This window comes from Phacochoerus africanus, chromosome 16, assembly GCF_016906955.1.
Source record: "Phacochoerus africanus isolate WHEZ1 chromosome 16, ROS_Pafr_v1, whole genome shotgun sequence".
Taxonomy (NCBI): Eukaryota; Metazoa; Chordata; class Mammalia; order Artiodactyla; family Suidae; genus Phacochoerus; species Phacochoerus africanus.
This window is the reverse complement of record NC_062559.1, coordinates 8458975-8484523: the sequence shown is the minus strand read 5'-3', so window position 1 is coordinate 8484523 and position 25549 is coordinate 8458975. Positions and strand designations below refer to the sequence as shown.

The window sequence follows — 25549 nt, the reverse complement described above, 5'->3', positions numbered from 1 at the left end:
TCAGCTGTGCAGTGAACACCCAGGTACCCCTCCTCTGATAGATTAAGACCTTGATCAAGGCCCAGAAATTCTGGAAACTTACAAGCCTAAAATGAAAAGTCCAACCAAGGCATAGATGTCTTGGCTAGGTGACTGTTTCTTTCAGGCTGTCAAGTGATTTTAAGGATCCTGTGAAGTAGGACAACATCCAGGCTTCCCCATCAGCCTCTCCCCACTGTCCTCCCAGGCTCCAGCTCTACTTAGAAACACGGCTAGGACTGTGTTTCTCCAAGTCCAGGAGGCACTGTGCCTCCAAATGCATGACTCGTGGATCAGAGAAGCGTGACCACATAAGTTCAATACTCTTCTGGGGAAGGAGAATACATTCAGTAAACCAATGACTTAACATGATGCACGCTTATAAGAAACCCTCAATAAATAGTAGCTATTACTATTATATGGGAATGGTAGTATAGAAGTAGTTAGTATTATATGTGTATCCTGAATAATGTCCACTCTGATAGACAGAGGAGAGCCTGTAACCCATCGTAACCACATGAGGGCATGGAGCTCACCTGCCTACCCTGCTAAAGGGCGTTCATAGGTTCATGGGAGACTTCACCACAACATCACAACTCTCCTCTGGACTTAGTGTCTCACAACCTTTTATTTCAAAATCCTAAGCAGAGATTCACAAACTACTTCATCGCCTGGGGTCCGTCTTTGCCTTTGGAAGGTGCCTGTGTGACTACTTACTAGCGTTTGATAATTGCAAACATTTAAAAGAAAGACATTTGGGGGAGGAAGGACATCCTCAGGAGCACGAGGACATAGCGTCCACGTTTGTCTCATGTAGAATCAGTGGCCAGGAATTATCGCTCCAACATTCCAAATGTTAGGGAGGGGGCCTTCATTTTCACCTTCGGGCCCCAAAGGAGTTGTACCCTTGCCACCCCGTGGGTCCTGGCTCTGTTACAGTAGAGCGTATGTGGTCCTAGTGCACAGCGTACAGTGTAGTATATAGTGTAGTATAGTGAGCAGCCCTCACCCTGTAAACCCCATCAGGTCAGTGAAGACCATGTCACGCACTCAACAGAGCCACAGGGCTACGTCTTCTCCGGGGCAGGGGGATGCTTTGGCACTGCGATCCCAGAGGGAATGGCTACGACGGAGCAGACCCTGGAAGGAGGTGGAAAGGGAGGGTGGTTGATGAGGCATCAGGAGAGCAGTTTGGGAAGAAGCAACCCGCTTTTCTTTGTCCCTGCCTACCCTTGCCCACGAGCCACGTTCCGCTCCCTGCCACCTGACTGGGAGTTGCATCCTTCTTCAGGAGGTAGAGTCATCCAGCTAAAAGGGAGAGCTATCTATGGTTTTATCATGGAGAACTAGTCTACGACCAAAGGAGTCTTGGACTAGCCATGCGACCTTGGGAAAGTTACTTTACTGCCTTTCATGCATCGCTTCTATTTTCTCACCTGTAACGCCGGACTAATAATAGTACCCACTTGAAGCATAGTTGAGAAATTCATAGTTAACTCATGTAAAAGAATTAGAACAAGGCCTGGCATTGTTCTCAATGAATTTCTAGATATTATTATTTTCACTCCCGAGATGCTTCTTTTTTTAAATAACTGCCTTCAGGGACGCTTTGCATTCAGCAGCCCCAAACCATCACCACCAACACCACGCAAAGATGCACACGCCACAAGATGATGAAGATGAAATTGCTTGCAGATGAAATTGTCTTTCTGGCTAATCACCAGCCTATTCATTCATTCATTCAATATCAATTGTCTATTATGTGCCACACACAGTTTAAGCATTTGGACCCATAGGGAATTGGATAGAGACCTCATGAAGCTTACATTCTAGCCAGAGAAACAGACAAGATGCAAGTAACCTAAATACATGATCCGATATCAGGTGATGAGAACTGTGGAGGAAAACTAAGCCAGGAGGAAGGTAGAGAGTGATGCGGGTGCAGGTGCAGGTAAGGGCCAGTGGATGGCATGGAGACTCCTCAGAGGTGGTAACAGGGAGCAGAGGCTTGGATGAGGGGAGGTGTTGAAGCGTGGAAAGACTTTGGGCAAGATCAGTCCAGTCCCTGCAAAAAGGAGAACAAGTACAGGGGACCTGGGATGGCTTGTTGGGTCTGAAGATGCTGAGCAAGAAGATGACTGTGCCAGGAGCAGAGTGAGATGGAGATGTGCCCATAGCTGGGCCGATTGTGAATCATGTTGGGTTTGATTGCTGCTGCCCTGCCCTCTGTCCATTTCACAGATTGCTCTTGGCTCCCCTCAGGTGATCATTTGATATTGGGTGACCTTTCTCAGTGGTCCGGCTCCCTTCTGGGGTACCTATAGCCAGGGTTTCTTCCACCTGCCATGCTTGGTTCCAGCAAGTGGGGGCATGGTATCTATGTCAGAGGTGGCCACGTCAGGGTCGGGGGACTGTCACCTGGCTCCAGAAGTTGTTGCATTGCCACATCTTCCCCTCTGGTTGCATCCTTCCCCTCCAACCAGGACCAGCTACATAACATTTTGGGGCCCAGTGTAAAATGAAACCACAGGACCCCTCATACAAATGATGGCAAATTTTAAGATGGTGACAGCAGAGCATTAAGGTGAACACGCAGCTGCTCAGGTCATGCGCCCACGAAGCTGTGGCCTCTGTCTCCAGCATTGTCTCAAACTCCAAGATCCCAGGACACTGCAGCCTTTTTCTGCAAGGGCTCCCAGAGAACTTGAGAAATCAGGGCTTTTCTCTATTCTTCATGCAGCTCCCTTTCTCCCTAACTCAGGCCGAGTCTGCTGTGCTTAAAATCACCTCTTGTCTTTGATGGCTGGATAATCACACAGAAGGTGTGTCCCCTTTTCTCAGATCAAAAGCTGGCTCCCCAAACATTGCCAACACACCCTACCAATAAGACTAGGCTGAGTTTGGAGTTCCCGCTGTGGCACAGTGGGTTAAGAATCTGACTGCTGCAGCTTGGGTCGAGGGTTTGATCCCCGGTCTGAGCGCATTGGGTTAAAGGACCTGGCGTTGCTGCATCTGTGGCTTGGATTCAGTCCCTGGCCTGGAAACTTCCATATGCTATGAATACAGCCGGTGAAGGGGGTGGGGAAGAGTAGGCTGGCTGAGTTTCTTGTCTCCTGCCATCAAGGAGAATAGCACCTTGCAAAACTGGCAGAGTCCCAGAGGAGGAAGCTAAGGTCAGAATTTATTGAGGATTGGAAGCTTGGTTTAAGGTCTTTATTTCTATGCAGGTCTTTGATTAAGATTGGGTGAGAATACTGATAACGTCCAGGATCAGTGGAAACAGCGGGATGGAAAGCATTCTTAGAGCTCACACTGTCTATTGATGCTTTAAATGGAAGAGTTGATGGATCTTTCGGAAAGTTCCCATAAAGCAGTCAAACCACTTGCGTGGGCAGGGGGGACCCAGGAGTGTAAAAGAGGAGCAGAGTCAGGTGTGGTTGTGATTCAGTGTCTAGGCTGAGTGTGGGTGGATGATTTTGGGGTCCTGCTCAGGATGAGTGATTCTGCCACAGCCTCAATACATTCCCGCCTGGCCATCCTCTACCCACACAGACAAGCTCAGATGTAGTCCAGACTCAGGCTGATGCCCTGAGGTCTCTTCATGTCTTTCCTAGGGTACAAACCACTGCCCAGAATTGGGGTCCCTTGCTTCCAGACAGTGGACCGTCAGTGAGAATGGGATGGGAAAGGGCAGCCAGGGGAAGGGGGTGGGGCAGCTGGAAGACTGTCCCCATTCCTGGGGTGGTTGTTGACAAGAGATTCCTCCAACAGCCCTTTCAGTGGAAACAGAAAGACCCAGAAGGTGGTGGTGACTGCACAGCTCTTGATTGCCATGGCAACTTGGGGAATTTCTGAAGCCACTTCAAATGCCTCCCTCCCCGTGGCTCTTCTAGGATGTTCTGGCAGAGGTGTGCAGGCTTCAGAGCAAGGGAACTTGTCTGGCAAGCTCCTGCCTCTTAAAACAAGTCATAAATCAAAGAAAAATGCTCATTCTGGAAGTAAATGCAGGGACCCCCTGCTACTGAGCTTCAGAGCTGCTCCCGGGAAACAATTCAGGGGGAGGAGCTGGTACAAGCGAGGAGGGGTTGCCTGCTCCTGGGCTGGGGGCAGAGAAGAGTTGGAGGACAGGTGACAAGGAGCATTAGAAAGAGCCACCTTGGGGGAGTTCCTGTCGGGGCTCAGCAGGAACGAATCTGACTAGCATCCATGGGGACACAGGTTCGATCCCTGGCCTTGCTCAGAGGATTAAGAATCCCACTTTGCCGTGCGTTGTGGTGTAAATCGAAGATGTGGCTCAGATCCTGAGTTGCTGTGGCTCTGGCATAGGCCGGTGGCTACAGCTCCGATTTGACTCCCATGGGAACCTCCGTATGCCGCGGGTGCTACCCTAAAAAGCCAAAAAAAAAAGAAAAAGAAATAGCCACACCCAGGGAAGGGGGAGAGGCTCCCTGTCACCCCCATGACTTAGACGGCTGTCAGGCACTGTGTGTACAGGGATGGAAGCCAGGTACAGAGGAAAATGGCCCAGGCCAGACACAAGGGCCACCTTAAAGATAGCTCAGAGGACACTACCAGCAGACAAGTTGGAGTTAGGGCCCAGCTCGCCCTGGGGACCACAGAACTGACTTGGAGAAGTGGCCCAGATCATAGAGCTGGGGGTGGGGCACCGCCAGGCAGCCCCCACCATGCACAGTCAGGCACACCCTGGGCCCAGGACCCCTGCATCTCACTGTGGGTGATGCCCTCTGTGGGTGGAGATGGGGAGGAGCAGGCCCGACCTGTTTGCTGTCTGCACTGTGCAGGGGGCTGGTGCTGATGCCCTTGCACATCTGGGGGTTGCTGCTGGGAGGACCATCTGGGGAGGTCTTCAAGCGTTACACTGCGGAGCTTTTATGAAAACAGCCCGAGGAGTGCATGTCTCATGGCTCAGTGGGTTAAGGATCTGGCACTGTCACTGTTGCAGCTTGGGTCACTGGTTTGGTACAGGTTTGATCCCTGGCCTGGGAACTTCCACATGCTCTGGATGTGGCCATAAAAAAAGAGAGAGACAGAGACAGAGAGAGAGACAGAGAGAGAGAGAGACAGCCCTAGAGGTTTAAGTGGGTTCTAGTGGTCATGCCTCTTTATCCTAACAGGACTTGGGCTTTGGGGACAGATGGGTAATGACTTGGATTTTATCCCCAGGTATAAAATAACTGGAAAATGAGGGCCTGAGTCAAGCTCTTTTATCTCCCTGACATTCTGGAAGTCTTCTGATCTCAAGTCCACGTTCCTCTTATCAGATCATTCTCATACCATATGCCTTGATGGGGGAGGGGGCACCCTATCTACAGAAGCCGCCGAAACATCAAGGGTGTCCAAGGTGGCTGTGCAAGAGGAGAGCCCATCCCCACCTTAGCGAACCATTGAAATCTGCCCAATGCTTTTAATTAATTAAATAAACAACCAGTGAAGTACTTGCTATGTACCAGGTGCTGTGGTGGAGAAAAAAGAAAACCCATCCCTGCCTTGGAGTTGCCTGCAATCTTAGAGGAGAGTAAGACACACAGACCAATTAGTGTGATAAACGAGCCATTTTCCTTTTAATGACTGACACCTTAAAAAGGCAAAAGAAAAAAAAAATCCCACAAAAGAATTAGGTGTCATTTCAGCTGTAAGGAAGACGAGGACACCTTCCATCTATCATCCTTGGGGAAGGAAGGTGCTGGTCACCCAAAAAGGAGAAAAATGGGTCAATTATGATGCAGGTGACAGAGCTCCAGAGGGAGGGTACGGTCTTGTTTGACCTTCAGTCCCCGAAAGGAGGAGGCAGGCAAAAGGGACAGAGAAGAAGGCGAGAACTCACCTTTTGGAGTGTCAATGGCAGCTGCTGTTCAAACGTTATTTGCTTTCATCTTCCCGGCAGCCCTTCAGGTGGCCATTAACCCCCTGATTTTGTAGCTAAGGAACTAGCCCCAGAGAACCATGACGCAAGCTTAGAGCCATGCAGTTAAGTCCATGGCGGAGCCTTAGTCCAAGGTCTTCAGCCTGATCCCCCATCTTTCGTCTCTGTTCCTTTGGGAGAGCAGAAAAGGGTACGGGGAAGGCCTGGTGGGGTAAAGAAGTAGGCGTGAGAACTGAACCAGAAGGCAGGTGCTGCCTCCCCACCAGCTTCCATTTGAATCAGCAGCCCAGAGAGGCCCTCTCCTCTGCCCCCACCAGCAAAGGACAGGTAGAACCTGGGAGAGAGGTGGAAAGACACAGAGAAGTGTTTCTACTCCACTAGGTCTAGATGCGAGACGGCCAACCTTGGAGTCAGGTCAGAATCAAAGCTCCATAACCTTAGGCAGATTTATCCTTTATATGCCTCAGTTTCACTATTCTGTAGAATGGTACCTGCCTTGTAGGGCTGTCGTGGGAATTCAATGAGTCAAGATGTATGATGGGCTTAGAGCCGTGTCTGGCACAGACGAGCACTTCCTCCACGTCTGTTCCTTGTGCTCAGTGTATCACCAGCTCTTCCCTTCTTGCAGTTCCTAGATCTTGCTTAGGAAGTTTCGAAGTACCTGGCCTAAGGTCACAGAGTTCCCAGACCAACTCAAAGCTATTTGACTCTGAAGCCTGGGGGTTTTTTTCTTTTTAGGACTTCACCTACCTGTGGTATATGGATTTTTTTTTTTTTTTCTTTTTAGGACTTCACCTGTGGTATATGGAGGTTCCCAGGCTAGGAGTCACATTGGAGCTGTGACCCCTGGCCTGCACCACAGCTACAGCAATGCCAGATCTGAGCCATGTCTGCAACCTACACCACAGCTCACGGCAACGCCGGATCCTTAACCCACTGAATGGGGCCAGGGATCGAACCTGCATCCTCACGGATACTAGTCGGATTCGTTTCTGCTGAGCCACGACGGGAACTCCTAAAGTCCAGGTTTTTAATTACCATGCAGCCCTATCTCCCAAATAATATAACTTGTTGACATCTTTGTGATCCTCAAGCAGCACCCTTACCTGACAGGGTAAGCGATAACACCACACAGACATGTCATGGTGATAGATGAAGGTTGTTGTTTTTGGGGCGGCAGAAAAGATGAGGCCAATTCTGTTCAAGGAGTGTTTCCTAGAGAAATAGGCAAATGAGGCCCTTCTCTTTTCGTATGCCCTGGGACCGAAGGGAATGTCTGCAACTCACGTAGCAGAAAGAATAATCCTTACTTATTACTTCTGTAGCTCAGCCGCCAACTCACGTCACCTCTTGAAGTCTGGTTTCTGTCCCCACCATGTCACAGAAATTGCTTCCTGGGAGACCTGCTTACTTCCGGTTGCTCACCTGTTACCTGTCCTTGAACCTCCTCTTCTTGTACATCCTCGCATTTACCTATCTCCATATTTCCTGAAACTCTCATCTCTGGTCTTCCACGATAATACACTCGTGATGTGTCCTATGCTCTGTGCCTTTTCCATTTTTTTCTTTTTGAGGTTTTTTTTTTTTTTTTTCCCTTTGCTCCATCTGTGGTCTTCAACACGCTTCCTCCCTGTAAACACATCCTCTTGTCAACAACACCCACCTTCACAGTGACGTTTGTGTCTGCACAGATGAGTCTGGGACCTGTGTGTGGAACAGTCTCTTCCGAGCTCCAGCCTCATGTTTTTCATTGTTCACTGGACATCTCCCCCTTCTGGAACCTCAAGCATGCCTTGAACTAGGCTTGTCCTTTCTCTCCGTATATTCTACATGTGCTTTATGTTCTCTGCACACATGCCAAACACCTGGCCCACTGTGGACACCATCTTTTTCCTTCACCCAATGAGATGAGCTGCTTTTCTTGACTTCCTCAGTATGGGTGTCCATCGGCCACCCCAGAGTCATCACTCTCTTTGCTGGCTTCCCCGACACACTCCTTTCTATCCATTATCAACACTGCCAGTATTCCCTTTGCACGACTCCTTGTGGCCCATTCATGTTTCCATGCCCTGAGTGCCACTGCGCCTTGATTACTACTGTAGTAGCTTGGGAGTCACTGAGCCCTTCCGTGGAGCTCTCTGTCCCACCACTTAGCTGCCAACTTAAGGTGAAGTCAGTACTTTCTTCCTCAGATTGTCTTTCAAGTAGTTGGAGACGACTCCATCACACTTGTTACTTCTCTGGTTTATGAACTAAATTCAATTCCATCAACACTGGTTGGGTGCCTGCTAGGCGGGACATTGTGCTATAGCACCCAGAACACACACGGTCCCTGCCTTAAGGGCCACCCAGGCAGCGTGATCAGTGCCTAACAGACAGGATTGCGGATGTCTCTGCTGGGGACCCAGGAGCAACCTCGCAGGGGAGCTAAGGATTGAGGCTGAAGGAGGAATGGAGTAAACCTTCCCTGTTCTCGTTGTCCCTCAAAAGCTTTTATTATCCATTTATCAAATAAAACTGCTTCTAGACTTAGAGCTGGCCACTTTTCAGAAGCAGAATGCCAAGTCTTTATTTATTCATTCTAGTTTAGGATTTCACATGTCATTAATAGACTCCGTTTTTATACATCTTTATGTAACTAAACTCTGTTGTGAATGAAGCAAAGAATCCCTTTCATCTTAAAAAAAAAAAAAAAAGCTTACGCAGCTTTATGTCAAATTAAAATATAAATTTAGTATGATATCTTACCCCCTAATTTTGGCCCTGGGTAGAAAGCCAATAGCTGTGTCCTTCCTACTGTCCCCTTAATGAAACCTAGGAACCTCTTAAGTATTCCATGCACTGCCAGGTTACAATTTATTTTAAATAATAACTAATTAAAATACTCCCTACCCACTCAGCTCTTAACATTTTCAGACAGGTTCCATTGGCATCACATTCTCCAGAAGCCTCTGGGTCACAGCTTTGCAGGGTCCCTGGGTTAGCAAGGCCAAGGGAAATGAGGTGGTCTTCTCACCCCATCTCAGCATTCCCACCTAGGCCCATCAAGTAGGCCTCTTCTCCTTAGAAGAGCATCCAGGCCCCCTACTCCTAAGGCCCGACTTTCTAAACGGAGGGGACTGGCTGACTTTTCTGATTGGTGAGGTTGGCAGAGGAGGCGGAGCTTGGGGCGGTCTGGCGCGCGTCGGCGGTCTTCCCTTGCTTTGCTCCCGCAGGTGCCGAGCGTTCCTAGGCTCATTGCCGGGGTGGAGAAAACTAGGCCAGGATGGAGGCCTAGTTTCCTTTCTTTGTCTGGCCCAGCACTGTGAGCGAGCACTTTCCAGTGAGGGCATCTACTCTGCAGACCCTAACATTCCCTTTGGGAAACCATCCTACGTATCAACCCGTTGGGGTGGAGTTTTGCTGAGCTTGATGGGGACCAGGAGCCAGGCCACCGTTGCCATACTTGCCTTAACTGTAATAAATCTGGTATCTTCCATCCTGTCTACCTACTGTCTGGAGTCTCTTCTCAGCAGAATTTGAATTCAGAAAATAAAGAAGGGTGAAACACTATCATCCCCAAATTTCCCAAAGTGGAGCTAAAAGGGTTGCTAGGGAGAGACGGCGGGAATGAGCCAATAGGACTCGGGGGAGGAGCCCTCTGATGGTGGGGTCCACACCCAGCTCCTCCGGGCCCACCGACCACCAGTTCGCTCTGTCCACTGGGTCTGGGTTCCTGCCTCAGGGGAGGCTACAAAGAGATAATAAGCTACAAAGAGTCTTATTGAAAGAGTTACCTCTCTCTCTCTCTCCTTTCTCAACCACACCATCCTGCTCCCCATGGAAGACTCACATCCCCTGCAGGAAGTCACCCTTCCACCCAGCACAAGTCAGGGGTGAAGTTGTGTAGGGGTTGGGATAGCTTTTCCCAGTTTTCTGGAGAAGGCAGCAGCAGGAGTAATTCAATTGAACCATGAGTGTGAGGGAACCCAGAACCTCCTCAGGGCAACATTTGGTAACAATCGGGCCTCTTCTCCCACCCTCACCATTTATGTGGTAAATCATAAACACCACTGTGTGTAAGGTTCTATTAGGGAAGAAAAGAGTCTTTCTGCTTACATAGCCTACAGGTCAGCTCCAGAGACAGGGCACATGCGTGTGAAATGGTTGTAATGAGAGAAAACACAGATGACAAAAGCGTGGATTCGAATCCTGGCTCTAGTACGTAGCAGCTGTGTGATCTTGGGCAATGTACTTTACCTCTCTGTGTCTTACTTGCCTCACCTAAATGCCAAGAGATTGCTTTGAGGAGTCAAAAATCACAATGTGTAAGGCATTTGGAACAATGCCTATCATGTTATAAATAGTACATGTAAGTGTTTGCTCCCTATAAAACTACATGTGTGTTTAGTGACCGTGGTCAGGTGATGGCCTACAAAAACCCCTTGGGTACAGGTTTTCATTTCAAAGAAGAGCCAGGCCAAGCTGACAAATGTGCCAGGCATATGGAAACCTAAACCGAACCAGGTGGCAGGCTCACCTGATCTTCTGGCTACCACCCCAAGCCTCTTCCCCTACTAATTAACATGGCGTTGGCTTGGATCAGATAGGGCAGAAGCCAGAGAGATTTCTTTCAGGAGCCAATTTCTTCCAGACATTTAAACAGCTGGGTTCCAATCCTTCCACATTTAGAGTCAAGGCAGTTTAGAGCTGAGCCTCACATGCACGTGGATGTCGGATGATGAAGCATAATGCTCCCATTCACTGGCCCTTCTGTGCATGTCAGAAGGTGAGAAGCAGTATCTTCTCTCCAGGTGGCTCGTGTTTGACACAATAAGTGACAGCAGTTTGGAGGGAATAGCACCTTTTTTGTCCCAATACCTGGAGTCACGGGATCACTTAATTAGAAGGATCTTAGAGAGCTGTCCTACTGTGCCCCCCCCCCCAACCCCTTCCATTTTATGGTTGAGGAAATCACAGCCAAGAGAGAGGAGATGATTTGCCTACTTCCTGGGAAAGAATGGGACCAGAACCTGGATCTTCTGATTCTTGGTGTTGTCTTTCTACTAAGCCGCTTGCCCAGGAAGCTGGTGCAGGCTGAGTGGGCGGACCTCTGGGCAGGTCAGGAGAGCCTCGTGACAACTGAGACAGAAATGCAGACATAATGACAGATCTACTTATAGATGGAGAGTTCTCATGCTCTCGCGGTGGGTGGGTGGGTGGGCGGGCGTGGGGATGGGGTGCAGCTTTCTCTGCAGAATCCTTGTGTCTACCTAGGAAGATGAATGACTAGAGGCCAGAGGGCTGTAGCATCAGAGATGAACTGTGGGAGGTTCTATATTACTTCAAGAATTGTCTCCAGCAAGAAGCCCAGGGCAAGTTTGCCCTCTGCCCTGGAGGTTCTCACAGCCGCTCTGTGGACGGCAGTCATCCACCAGAGAGGGGTGGCCTCAAAAGAGAAGGAGGGCAAAGAGAAGCAGGGGCAGGAGGATGGCATGCTCTAAGTGGCCTTACACTTGGAAGCTCGCTCTTCACAGCTTGAGACTGTTCCTTTCTGCACAGCTGTAGACGCCACTCTCAGTTTAGTTGAGAAGCCAGTTGGATCCCACTCTTCGCTCAGCTCTGAACCGAGGCCCAGATGGATCGGAGGCTGCAGAGATTCGCACTGAGAAAAATGCGATGCCGAACTCTCGATTCGTTTCCTCCTGCCCCGTTTGGGAAGCTCATAGCTCACCACAGCCCACCAGCCTCCGACTGCCCCAACTTTTCATCCTTTGAGGCGTGATATATCCAGGACAGCTGGGCAAAGGTGGATTGGGCCAGTGGTTGCTTCCCCTGACGGATATTTTTTTTACTGGGGGCCATGGAAACAAGAATCATGGATAGTTCACAGATATTTTTGCAATCAAATAGTTTGAGGCTTTACAGCAAAAACAAATATGTGCTCTGTTCCTTATGCTATGGGACCATCAACAAATGATTTACTTTGAGATTATTTGAATTATGTAATTTGTGTGGTGTCTGTATGTATTGATGCATGTCCATCTATGACTTGCGTGTGTATGTATCTAATCTCACAGCAACCTCAAGAGGTACAGAAGGTACAAAAACTGAGGCTTCGGAGTTGCCATTGTGACTCAGTAGTAAAAAAAAAAACCAACTAGTATCCATGAGGATGTGAGTTTGATTCCTGGCCTTGCTTAGTGGATTAAGGATCCAGTGTTGCCATGAGCTGTGGTATAGGTCACAGGCCTGGCTTGGAACCAGCATTGCTGTGGCTGTGGTGTAGCCTGCTGGCAGCTGTAACTCCGATTCAACCCCTAGCCTGGGTATTTCCATATGCTGAGGGTATGGCCCTAAAAGAAAAAAGAAAAAAAAAAAAAAGAAAGAAAGGAACAAACACAATTTTTCTTGTTCTCCAGAACAATTTTTTTTCACCCTCACTCAAAGCTTTCCATTTCCAATATTATACCTTCCATACAGAGCACGATTTTAACTTCTCTAAACCTTTTCATATTTATTATTATCGCTCTTCAAAATAATCCTGCAGAGAGGGTATTATTCTGATACCAGAATTCTGTAAAAATAAAAATGCTTCCTGAAATCCAAGGTACCTAATGAAACACAAGGTAGATAAGTGAGTACATGTGTGGGCACACGTGCGTGCACACACATAAACACACACACATGCACACATCCCTTAGCATCCACAAAATGATTCAGGAGAGAGAAAAATGGGAGAGCCAGCCTAGTAACTCCTTCATTCCTTTCCGGGACTCCTTCAAAGTCCGTATTTTCACTTAAATGTTCCAAAGTCTAGGAATCCATTTCCTCCAGTGATATGCTGTGTATACAGTGTATCATACAAAAGGAGGCACCACCCCTGTACCTGTTCTTGGAGGAAGTTACAGTCTAGCTGAGCACAAGCTGGAACAGAGACCAGGAGAATTTCCTCTCACTGATTGTCAAATTGCCTATTATGAACAAACAAGTTCTAGAGATTCTGAAAGAAAAATGTGGATTGTCTTGTGCGGGGCATACTCGGCAGGGGCTTCTTGGGAGATTCAGGGCTTGGGTTGGGCCATAAAGGCGAACTGTCTGTGCAGACTGGGTAGAGGATGGCCTTGGCTGAGTCTGGTCAAGGTGACCGGTCAATGGCGCTTTGACCTTAGTAAATTCCCGTCACAACGTGTGAACCCACGGGTGCCCTCTCCCAGCGGCTCAGCCCTTCAGATGTTTCCCCGAGTTTGAAAGGACTCTATCTTGGGTATAGAGATCACTGGGGCCACTGATCTTGTGATCAAACCTAACCCATGCCTAGGATAAGTGGATTGAGGGGAGTAAGCGTAGCGGCACGGGTGAGGGGATGTGATGGAGAGAAACTCCCACGGTGCCCAGCAGCTTTTTTTTTTTATTGTGTATTTATTGCTTATTTATTTATTTATTTATTTTGTCTTTTTAGGGCCACACCCCTAAAAAGGCATATGGAAGTTCCCAGGCTAAGGGTTGAGTCGGAGCTACAGCCGCTGGCCTATACCACAGCCACAGCAACACGGGATCCAAGCCATGTCTGTGACCTACACCACAGCTCACGGCAATGCCAGATCCTTAACCCACTGAGCAAGGCCAGGGATCGAACCCGAGTCCTCATGAATACTAGTCAGGTTCCTTACCACTGAGCCATGACGGGAACTCCCAGCAGGTATTGTTTTTATGGCTGGGTTTAGATGCCTGTTTTAGCTACAGCATGGCCCTAAAATCTGGAAACACAGCATTATTTCATCACATATTATAATGTGCTGTTAAGAAGCCAGTTGTTATGTATTTACCTGTTGTATCAGATTGCTAGGGCTGCCAAAACAAAATGCCACACAAGAGAAATTCACCTTCTTGTGGCTCTGGGGCTGGAAGTCCAAGATCAAGGCATCGGCAGGGTTGTGTCCTTCCTTTGAGGCCTCTCTCCCCACCCTGCTGTCCTCCATGTGGCCTTCCCTCTGTGCGTGCAGCTGTCTCTTTTATGTCCTAATCGCCTCCTCTTATAAAGACACCAGTCAGATTGGAGCAGGGCCCACCCTAAGAGCCTCGTTGTAACTTAATTACCTCTTTCATAGCCTTATTGTCACATACCGTCCCATCCCAAAACATTCTAAAATGGCTGTGGCTGTGGCGTAGGCTGGCAGCTGTAGCTCCGATTCAACCCCTCGCCTGGGAACCTCCACACGCCGTGGGTGCAGCCCCAAAAAGCAAAATAAATAAATACATACATTAAAAAAAAAAAGTTACTCCCTCATACTTTAAAACAAAAAACAAAACAAAACAAAACAAAAAACCACTGGGGGATTATCAGGGCTTCAACATAGGAATTTTAGGACACAATTCAGTCCTTGACGCCCGAGTTTCCAGATCTGGTGGCCACCCTATAGATGTGTAAAAACCAAGGGATATAACTCAGTTTTCCGTGATGGGGATGCCAAAGCTTTCTCTTAGCGCCGATGCCAACCCGTCTGAACTGGCCAGGCCCTTTTGTCGCTTGCCTTGGGAATGTGGCATTCCTGTGTCATAACCGTTGCCCAGATGTATTGCAGCCCCGCAGACGTGGCCTCAGGGATACAAACACCGCTTGCCTTGGGGGCGCGGTGGCCTTCGTGCAGTGGTTCTGCCTAGAACATCTCTGCAGAGTTTGCAGAATAACAGAGGATCTCATCCTAACTCAGAGCCCCATCCCCTGTGATGTGTTCTCCTCCAGAGCCTGTCACCACCCCCGTCTCATCCCAGGCAACCCCTGTGGCACCACGGATGTAAAACCCCATGTGACCTGCCTGCTGGCTGCCGCTGATGCAATGGTGTATAATTCCACTATCATTTATATTCCATGCGGGTCTTATAAGAGCTATAAAGTGCTTTGAGAGCTAAATGCTGCTGAGGCATCTCATCCAAGCTGAGGAAGGGTTCGTGTTCATCGGCTTCATGGGACGCATCCCTCTGATAAAGGAGGGAGGGCTCCCTGTTTACTGATTTGCTCCTTTATGGTTTTAAGACTCCGAGAGGGGCGGAAGGGAGGGTGCCTCAGGGAAGACGGGGGCTGCTTCCTGACCTCTCGGCCGGCTTGCCCGCAAGGCATGTCTGCAGAGATGGCAGTGGGGCTGGAGGCAGTGGGGCTGGAGTCAGGACCAAGGCCCTCTGGTCACCATAGCAATAAGGCAACAGGCGAGGGTTAGGGATTCGCAGACACCCTTCTTTATTCCCAAGAGCAGAAAATGTGACACAGATGGATTTCTGGCCCTGGAAAGCTGCAGAAATTACACTCCAGTGAAGTTTTGGGTGTGACTTGGTCACAGAAGGAATAGCTATTTGGGAAAAATGCCTGTGCACACAGTGTGTGACCACCCTGGATTCCTGCAAGAATCTTCACGAGGCCCCCGGTTTCCTAGGCGATGGCTTCTTGAATTAGAGCACTTCTGCTGCCTTGCCCGAGGCCTCACTTTTGATGCTGTTTCTCCACGGGTCCGTGGCTGGGGCATTACTGCCGTGGCTTCTCCAACAATCCCTGATGGGAGGGGAGACACATGTTCTACCCGCCCCTCTGGGAATGCTAAAGCAGCAGCCACACAGGAGGCCCTACATCGTCTGCCCGATGTACCTGCCATCACGACTCAGAAGTGGGCTGGGCAGGGGGGGTTACACCAGAACTCTCAATATCAGTTTAAAAATGTCTTGGTAATTAAATTTTCAGGTGGTACTGGGATAGGACCCTTTTCCAGGGTGGCAAAAGAATTAACTGCCTTGGAGTTTCCGTTGTGGTTCCACAGGTTAAGAACCCAACTAATATCCATGAGGATGTGGGTTTGATCCCTGGCCTTGCTCAGTGGTCTAAGGACCTTGTATTGCTGTGAGCTGTTGTGAGGTCGCACATGTGGTTCAGATCCCACTTTGCTGTGGCTGGGGCGTTGGCTGGCAGCTGCAGCTATGATTCGACCCCTAGCCTGAGAACTTCCATATGCCGCAGGCGCATCCATTAAAAAAAAATAAAAGTAACTGCCTCAAAACAATACTATCCCAGCCTGGCATTTCTTAACACAGCAACACATCCAGGGATCCAAGTTTCTGTGCTTCCGCTGGGTTAAGGTTTGACATTTTCTCTAACTTTTTTTTTTTTTCTTTTTAGGGCCGAACCCGAGGCATATGGAGGTTCCCAGGCTAGGGGTTGAGTCAGAGCTGTAGCCGCCGGCCTAAAGCACAGCCACAGTAATGCAGGTTCTGAGCCATGTGTGCGACCTACACCACAGCTCATGGCAACATCAGATCCTTAACCTGCTGATTGAGGCCAGGGGTCAAACCCACATCCTCATGGATACCAGTCAGATTCATTTCCACTGAGCCACGAGGGGAACTCCGTTTTCTTTAACTTGTTAAGCGAGGATTAATTTCTGCAGTCATTGCAGTATCACCGCTTGGCCCCAGAGTGGCAAACAGGAAGGAATCTGTAGGAAGGGTAACCAGTGTCTCCCACTCAGCCCAGGTCTTTCTAGTTTTAGGACCAAAAACCAGGTGTTCTGGGGGCATGCCTTCCGTCCCTAAGAACTCCTAGGCAAACTGAGATGGTTGCTCACCTTAGTAGGGAAGAAAGACTCTGAAAGAAAAAAAAAAAAAAACTTGGAGTTCCCGTCGTGGCTCAGTGGTTAATGAATCCGACTGGGAACCAAGAGGTTGCAGTTCGATCCCTGCCCTTGCTCAGTAGGTTAACGATCCGGCATTGCCGTGAGCTGTGGTGTAGGTTGCAGACGCGGCTTAGATCCTGCATTGCTGTGGCTCTGGCGTAGGCTGGTGGCTACGGCTCCAGTTAGACCCCTAGCCTGGGAATCTCTGTATGCTGCGGGAGCGCCCCAAGAAATGGCAAAAAGACAATAAATAAGTAAATAAAAATAAAATAAGGAAAAAAACTCAGAAGCTTAAGGGAATTTGAGATTATGGGCAAAGCACTGGGAAGCTGTGTGGCCAGGAAGTACCTTGAACATACTGTGTCCCAGGGACACATAATTCCATAATATGTGATATCCTATAATAACCCATAATCGTATGACTCCGTCACACTCAGGTGGTAGTTCAAGTCAGAGCAGAGGGGGAAGTGCCGAGAAAGAGTGTAGTGTGTTGGGGAGAAAGGAGAACTGGGGAGCCCCGCATCTGAAAAGACAGAGGGGGTGACAGAGGGACATCTTGGGAGGGGGCCCAGGCCTGGCTCAAGAGGCAGCTTAGAAATTCAGGGAAGAGGTTTCCAAGCAGGAGGAAGTTGTCAAAGAGCCAAGAAATTAAAAGCAGGGAGAAAACTCGAATCTAATATTTGGCAACCAGAGCAATATTAATTAGAGATGGCAGCAGTGCAACAGAGGTGGGTGAGGAAGCTGTGTTTGGTGCTGGAACACAGAGTCTGGGCATGGAAGCTGTTTCCTCTCACCTTCAGTAAAGCCCCAGCTGTGCCTGGAGTGGAGGGGGTGGGAGGCAGCCGTGGGGGTGGCCGGTGATCCCGGAACACCACACAGCCCTCTCCCCTTCCAGCCAGGTACCGAGAGGACAGGTGTACAGGCTGGGCATAGGTTGCCAGGTCACATCAAGGGTGTGAGTGCTGAAAGAGTAGGGATGGTGAGCCAAGGAAGCCTTGAAAAAATTTGGGAGTTCCCTTGTGGCACAGCAGGTTAAGGATCAGGCATTGTCACTGAAGGGGTTCAGGTTTGCTCCCTGACCTGGGAACTTCCACCTGCCATGGGCATGGCCAAATAAATAAATAAATAAAATTTTAAAAAAAAACAAGAAAAATTCTAGGAGTTCCCACTGTGGCTCAGTGGTAATGAACCTGACTGGTATCCATGAGGACTGGGGTTTGATCCCTGGCCTCAGTCAGTGGGTCAAGGATCTGACCTTGTCGTGAGCTGTGGTATAGATTGCAGATGCGGCTCAGATCCAGTGTTGTTGTGGCTGTGGCGTAGGCCGGCAGCTACGAGACCCTTATCCTGGGAACGTCCATGTGCTGTGGGTGAGGCCCCAAAAGGAAAAAAAAAATTTTTTTACTTTCAAAAGGAGTTCCTTTAGTGGAGCAGTGGATTAAGGATCCGATGTTGTCACTGGAGAGACTTGAGTCGCTGCGGTGGCGCAGGTTCGATCCCTGGCCCAGGAGCTTCCACATGTCATGGGTGTGGCCAAAAAAAAGAAGAAGCATTTGTGTTTACAGAGTTCATTATACCCCTCGGCCATGCCTTTCTGCTCACAGGTGGAGTTTGCACATGGGGACACAGAGGGGTCTGGAGGACACTGTTCCTTCTATGCCAGCCGGTCTCCATGGCACTGGCTCTCAGGCTGCGGCAGTGTAGGTGGCACAGTCTCATCTAACTGGACTTCCTGGACTCTGAGTTCACATGAGTGAGATTCCTAGCACAGAAAGTGTAATTAGACTTCCTGTTTCCCTCCAACCATCTGCAGCAGACTGGCAGGGGTGGCTGCCCTGGGGGCTGGGCTGAGCAGGAGTCTGAGACTCCTTCCAGGACCAGCAGGAATGGGGGTTGAGATTGATGAGCTATTTTCTGCCAAAGGCGTGGATATGAAGCTAGTAGAAAAGCCATTGAACTTTGCTGTGCAAAGCAGAGTTCCTGTAATGGCCTATCGTACGGTCCTCTTGTGAATGGACAAGGCCAGTGTTTTTCAAAAGTATTTAGAATCCGTTCTTCAAATGAAATTCCACATGGAAGCAGATCAAAGCAGGGCTATTCTAGCCAAAGAGAGGGCTGGAAGTCTCTTCCATTTCCTCTTCTACTCCCAGGACCAGCCCCTGAGGCACCTCCGTGCAACACGGTTTGAAAACCACTGAGAAGGGACTGTTGCTGAAACTCAGCCTCTGTACACTGGCACTGAATTGAGCCTCGGAGACAGAGTTTGGGATGAAATAGAAAAGAATAGCTTTACTGCTTTGCCAGGCAAAGGGGGCCACAGCAGGCTAGTGCCCTCAAAACTGTGCCACCTCCCCCCCCGCCCCCGCCACCACCAGAGAGGGTAGTGAAGAGTCTTAAAGTGTTCAAGGAGCAGGTGCTGCCAGCTCGTGGACACTCTTCTGATTGGTTGGTGGTGATGTCATCGGGAGTCAGTGTCATCCACCTGCTGATTCCAGCCATTCTTGGGGGCAGCATACAGTTAACTTCTTCCACCTGGTGGGGGCTTCAGGATCTGCAGAACAGCTCCAAAGACATGGCTCAGAAAATTATCTGTAGTTCTTGAGGAAGAGCTAAACATCCTTGACTTTGTTGAATGGCTAAACTATTATATTGTCTTGCTTGACTGTTTTCCTTTCCTTCTGCCTTTTCTCACTTCTCTAATTAAGTTTATTATTTGACTAAAGTTTTTCTCTGGCAAAAGGCAGGCAGAGGACACTAGGGGTGGGGAGTGGTCCCTCATAGGGTCCTGCTTGGTTACAGGACTGCTTTAGAAGAGGGCCAGGAGGAAGATCTCTGAAAAGATGGCACTTGAATTGAGATCCCAGACGATCTCAAGAAGACGGCCTTTTTAGGTGAGGGAACAGCAAGTGCAAAGGTCCTGGGGTGAGTACGAGCTTAACTCGTTTGAGACACAGATTGTTCTCTCTTGTGGTTAGAGTACAGGGAGTATGGGGGTCAAGGTGAGAAACAAAGTCAGAGAGGTAGAGAAGCACCCACTTGAGTAAGGCCATACAAGCAGGGTAAGGATATGGGGTTTAACATTTTAAAAATAGGGACACTGGTGATATGTTACGGTGGTTCTGTGAGAGATGATGGAAGCCTGACTAGGATGGCAGCAGTGAGCATTTCAGAAATACGGTGGGAATGGGGTGTAGACTTGCCTTCTCAACTCAGGCTGAGCCCTAGGACAGTGGGCGCTGAGATTGAACGAGTGGTATCTCCAGGCCAGGTGAGGACCCCTTTCTGTTCATTGCCTCCAAAAATCCTGTTCATTTCTCAAGACCCTGCTTCTCCAGGGAAACCAGTCCTGCCCAGCATGATTGTCTCTTACCATTTTCTTCTGGATATTGTCCTCCTTTTCCTAAGATGGGCTGGATCCGGGGCGGAACTTAGAGTTTTCTGCTCCTGCTCATTGGATTTATAGAGGAGGGGACCGAAGCTTCGGAGCTGATACCAAACTTGGGTCTCTTAATCCCCAGTCCACTGCTATTTTCGATTCCTCTTCAGCTTTTCATTTATGTCTGTATCAAATCCCCAAGGAGATTATAAGGTTTTTTTTTCCCATCTTTTTATTTTAGATTTAATTAAAAATTCTCAAGAACAGCAATCATATCTTACTCCTCTTTTTATCCCCCTAACATCTAGCATAATGCTTTGCACAAACATAGAAGTTCAACAAATATTTGCTAATTGGCTCTTCTGCACCCCAGGGAGCCGAGGCCACAGGAATGTCCTATAGGAGTTAACATGCCTCCCCAAGACCTGCTGTCACCTCAGTCTGACAGCCACACTGCTGCTGTCCCTACTTGCCTGGCCAGTGTGACATCTGTCACTTCTTACAGCCAGCTCTGGCCCACAGCAGGGCTCACTCCAAAGGGAACAGCTTGGGGAGTCCTTGTCAGTTAATTGCTACACCATGACTACAGTTAATCTTGGAGTCTTATTGAAATTAGGCTTAAACTCTAAACCATTGGTGGGGGTGGATGATTAAGTAGATGTGGAGTTCCCATTGTTGCTCAGTGGGTTAAGAACCTGACAGTGTGTCTCTGAGGAGGCAGGTTCGATTCCTGGCCTTGCTCAGTGGGTTAAAGTTCTGGCATTGCTGCAAGCTCAGATCTGGTGCTGCTGTGACTGTGGTGTAGGCTGGCAGCTGCAGGTCTGATTTGACCCCTGGTCCAGGAACTTCCATATGCTGCAGATGCAACTATAAAAAAAGAAGAAGAAGAAGAAAGGACTATATGCATGATCATGTTTGCCTTTCTTGGATCCTTACTAATTAATCCATAAGTGCTCCCAAGAAATTAAACGATGGATTCTTTTCAAGACCTCGCCCCAGAGGCCACAGCCTGCTCCTATGGGGGAGAGGAGGGTTTCCTACTTGGCCAAGGGATTACTGTACTTTGGGCAAATGGAAGGAGGCTGCAATCCCCAATGCTCTAATATCTACCACTGCCCTTGGATTGAGCTGTGTTCTCCAGCAGAGGCATTTAGAATCTGTGTTAGTTCCCCAGAGAACCCCAGTGAGTTGGTGGCAGTGGTGGCCGGAGGTAGGTGGGGAAGTTCTGTGCCTCACCTTCCTTCCCCAGTTAGTTGCCGATCCACAGGCCATCACATGAGACAGAGAAGTGGGTCAGGCAGGGTCCCGGATCCCTTATCTCCCTCACTCCCCGGCATGCAATCAACGTTAGTCAAAGTACATCATTATTTCAGTTGTCAGAAGAGCCATGGCAACACATTATTCATTCAGCCCATTTACTGAGGACCGCCCACATGCCTGCATGTGTCCATTTCTAGTTATTAAGGCACACTTCCAAATTCGAATGCATAAGTGCGGAAGTGCATAAAAACATAAAGTCATGCACCAGAGGGAAGACAGCCGTGTCCATGGGAGCCGACGGAACCTGTTGTCACTCTTCCCTTTGTGTCACATGGAATTTCCTAACATAGATGACCTGATTCAAGGGCCACCTCGAGGGAGAGCCCTCTGAGCTTTTTTTTTCCTCATCTATGGGAATATTGACAAGAGCTGACACACCACAGAGATTTTCAAAGGGCCTAAAGTCCCAGAACAACTGACAGGAAGTTAAGGTAGGAGGGTGCCCCACTCAACTCCGTTAACGTAACACAACAACAAGATGTGTGTTATCAACAAGTTGGGCCATTTCCAATCGGTAGATAGTTAGGTCCACCCTGTAATGAAGTAATCAGGTCTCCGTTTACCAACTGCATCCTTTGTGTCGCATCCCCTCTGCTTGCAGAACGCACCATTAAAAATAGTGTCTATCAAGCTCTTTCAGTGACTGGCATCTTGAGAAGACCAAAACTTCCTTGAGGTCGACCTTCTCTCCGAGAGCAAATCACTGGACTTAATCAGGAGGCCAGTGCACCACTGGAAGAAAAGGGACGTGTCCTGTGTAGATAGAGTTCCTCTGAAGCCCTTGGATGACCTCAATCACATCCAGAGCTTCCATCTATCACGTGATGACTCAGACCACATCTCTAGCTCAGAAATTTCTCCCAAGCCTCGGACCCCTGGTGGCAAGTGCCTGAACATCCCCAGGACAGCTCAGATTTGAAGTCAGCCTGCACACGCTCTTGCTCGCTCTCTTCCTATTCTAAATCTAAGTTTCAGTAAATGATACCACTTCATACCAGACATTGAAAGCACACTTGAGGTACCAGCAGGCCAGCTCTGGTTTGTTGGAATTTGGATTCTTTAAAATTGGTGTTAAAGCATTGGAGTTCCCGTCTCAGCTCAGTGGTTAATGAACCCGACTGGCATCCGTGAGGCTGCAGGTTCGATCCCTGGCCTCGCTCAGTGGGTTAAGGATCTGGCGTTGCTGTGAGCTGTGGTATAGGTCGAAGACTCGGCTTGGGTCCTGCATTGCTGTGGCTGTGGCATAGGTAGGCAGCTATAGTTCTGATTTGACCCCTAGCCTGTGAACCTCCATATGTTGCCGGTGTGGCCCTAAAAAGAAAAAAAAAAAAAAACCAAAACCCACAGAAACAAACTGGTGTCAAAACAAAGCTTTCTTTAGCTCTGGCACTCTCGGGCCACCCCTCTCTCCTTGGCCGGGCTCTGCAGGCTGCTTCTCCTTCCCCCCCCGCCCCTCCCTCTCTTCCCTCACCTGGATCTGTGTCTCAAGGTTACACAAAGAACCTCTGTCCTAACCCAGGGTCTCAACAGGTTGATCAACGGAAATCATCAGAGGAACTTTTTTTTTTTTTTCATTTTTAAAAATTTCACTGAAGTGCAGTCGATTTACAATATTGTGTTAATTTCTGCTGTACAGCAAAATGATTCATATATGTGTAGACACACACCCATTCTTTTTCAGATTCTTTTCCCATATAGGTTATCATAGAATATTAAGGAGATTCCCGTGCTATATAGCAGGTCCCTTTTGACTGTCCATTGCAAATACCACAGTGTGTGTATGCCAATCCCAAACTCCCAATCCATCCCTACCCCGTACCTATCCCCTCTGGTAACTATAAGCTTGCCTCACCAGGCTGATCAACAGAAATCACCTGAGGAACTTTTATTTATTTATTTGTTTGTTTGTTTTCAGGGCTGCATCCACAGCATATGGAAGTTCCCAGGCTAGGGGTCGAATCGGAGGTGCAGCTGCCAGCCTACACCACAGCCACAGCAACTCAGGATCCGAGCCACGTCTGCAACCTACACCACAGCTCACGGCAATGCCAGATCCTTAACCCACTGAGGCCAGAGATCGAACCCGTGTCCTTATGGATACTTGTTGGATGTGTTTCCGCGCGCGGCACCACAATGGGAATTCACTGAGGAACTTTTGAAAAGGCAAGATTTCCATCCTCTCCCCTAAGATTCCGATTTGGGAAGTCTTGGATGAGACGTAATCCACCCTGGATACTGTCTTCGAATTCCGTCTGAACACCCCCGTGCCCAAAGGAGGGACCCGGGGTGCCTTGTAACTCCCCCAAGTTGAGGACCACGGTTCTCCCACATAATGCTGGTGCTGTATGTGTTTGTACATGGCTGTTGCCATCCACGCGTGCACGTGCAGGAACACGTCCATGTGCACATACACATGCTCACACACATGCTCCCCACACACAATTTTATTCACGCGGCCCTTGTGCCCAGGTCACCCCTGGCGCCTTGCTTTCCGTTGCCTCCTATAAGCCCTCGTTCACTGAGCAGTTGTCCAGTCCCACCCCGCTCCCTCCTCGCCAGCCCCTCCTCCCTTCTTCCCGCTGAGATCGGGCTTCTGACTGGTCTTCCTACCTCTGCACTGCCCTCCGCACTCACTCCTGACGTAGTGTGGTCTTTGCTAATGCAGATCATAGCCCCTCAAGTACCTGGACCCCTGCAGGTGCCAACGACTACCCTGGACCCCACCCTGCGTTCCCAAACTTGATGTATTTGGCCACTGTGGTATCTGGGTATCTGTGGTAAGAGAAGAAGCGTAGGACACACCTCACATTGAGAAAAGCTCTTAAACTGATTTTAGGCACATCAAATATCTCTCCTGGCTAAAAGTGGGCTTATAATTCTATCTTCTTTGATACCATTATCTTACGGCAGCCTTTTCATTGGAGGTTAATGTGAGTGAGGGTTTTTTTTAAAAGGAGCCTCATTGAAAACTTTTGTGAAATGCCTCATAAGACCAGGTTGGAGGAGTTGACTCCTGCTCCTGTGGATCATGAGTCTCCATGGCTGAGAATTTACAGAGTTTAGAGTTTTTGACTCTGCTGCCATGCTGCAAAAGAGTCATCGCCCGGTCTTGCTGTTTTGTGGGGAACACTTTGGGAAATGTGGTCTGATGGGAAGAAGCTTCCAGGATTCAGATGATTGGCTGATAAACGGATGAAAGGAAAACCCAATATCATATAAGACATTGTGTAGAGGAAAGAAAAGAATAAATATGTTTTTAAAGAAGTAGCAGCAGAGGCCGTTTTCTACCTCGCCAAAGAAAGACGAGGAATTTCAAATGCTTAGGAAAAATAAGCTGAATGTTCTTCTGCCTCATTTCGCCCGACACAGACCATAACATGATATATTTTTAGTGTTTTCCCAAAGGAGAGACTTGTGAGTTTGTCCAAAACTGGGCAGTTATTGGAGCGCGAGGAAGCCACAAACCCTTAATGCTCTTTCTCTCTCCACCAACCTTACAGATAGTGATCTTGTGAGCACGTTCCTCTGACCTGGGTCTCCTCATGTTTCCTACTCAAGAGAACTGAAAACATACCAAAGCTCACCTGTCTCTTTCTCTCTCCCTCTCCTCTTCCCTTTCCTTCTCCGTTGCCCCACCCCTGTTCCCCGCCTTCTCCTCCAGGAACCTTCTGCATCATTTCACTGTGCACCTGTGTGGCCGGGATCAACTTTGAGCTGTCACGCTACCCACGCTACCTGTATGGACTCCCTGACGACATCAGCCATGGCTACGGATGGTCCATGTTCTGTGCGTGGGGGGGCCTGGGCCTCACGCTAATCTCGGGGTTCTTCTGTACCTTGGCCCCTTCTGTCCAACCTGTCCCGAGGACCAACTGCCCCAAATCCAGACCCGAGAATGGGACAGTGTGCTAAAAAACAAACCCAAACACACACACACACACACACACACGCACACACACACACACACACATATATATATATAAATATATATATAATATACATATATACAACAAAACCCAATCAAGAGGATGCAAGTGCTGAGGCAGAGCTGAGTTGCTCAGGCACCCGCATCTCGTCGGACTTGATGTCGCCTCATCACCAAGATGGGGAACGCGTTCCCATCACGTGGCTCTTCCATCAATTCTTAACTTTTGGCTCCATGGTTTCTTGAAGACAGAGTGACCTTCACCACTCAAGACAGCATCCTGATTTCTGCCACTTTCGAGGATGGGGTGGTGGGCTGGGAAGGGACGGTGCCTGTGGTCCGAAGCGGCACAGGTGTAGAGTTGGAAGTGCCCTTTGCTGGGCCAGCCA

General features: G+C 48.9%; 1 protein-coding gene across 1 annotated transcript in view; it reads left to right on the top strand.

Moving 5' to 3' along the window:
- TMEM178B (transmembrane protein 178B) overlaps positions 1–25195 on the top strand; it is a 393873-nt gene extending 368678 nt beyond the window's left edge. Inside the window, exon 4 of the mRNA XM_047763276.1 lies at positions 24897–25195. Within this exon, the coding sequence (XP_047619232.1) occupies positions 24897–25147 (251 nt within the window). The 3' untranslated portion in view covers positions 25148–25195. The remainder of the gene's footprint in view (positions 1–24896) is intronic.
- The last annotated feature ends 354 nt before the right edge of the window (positions 25196–25549 follow it).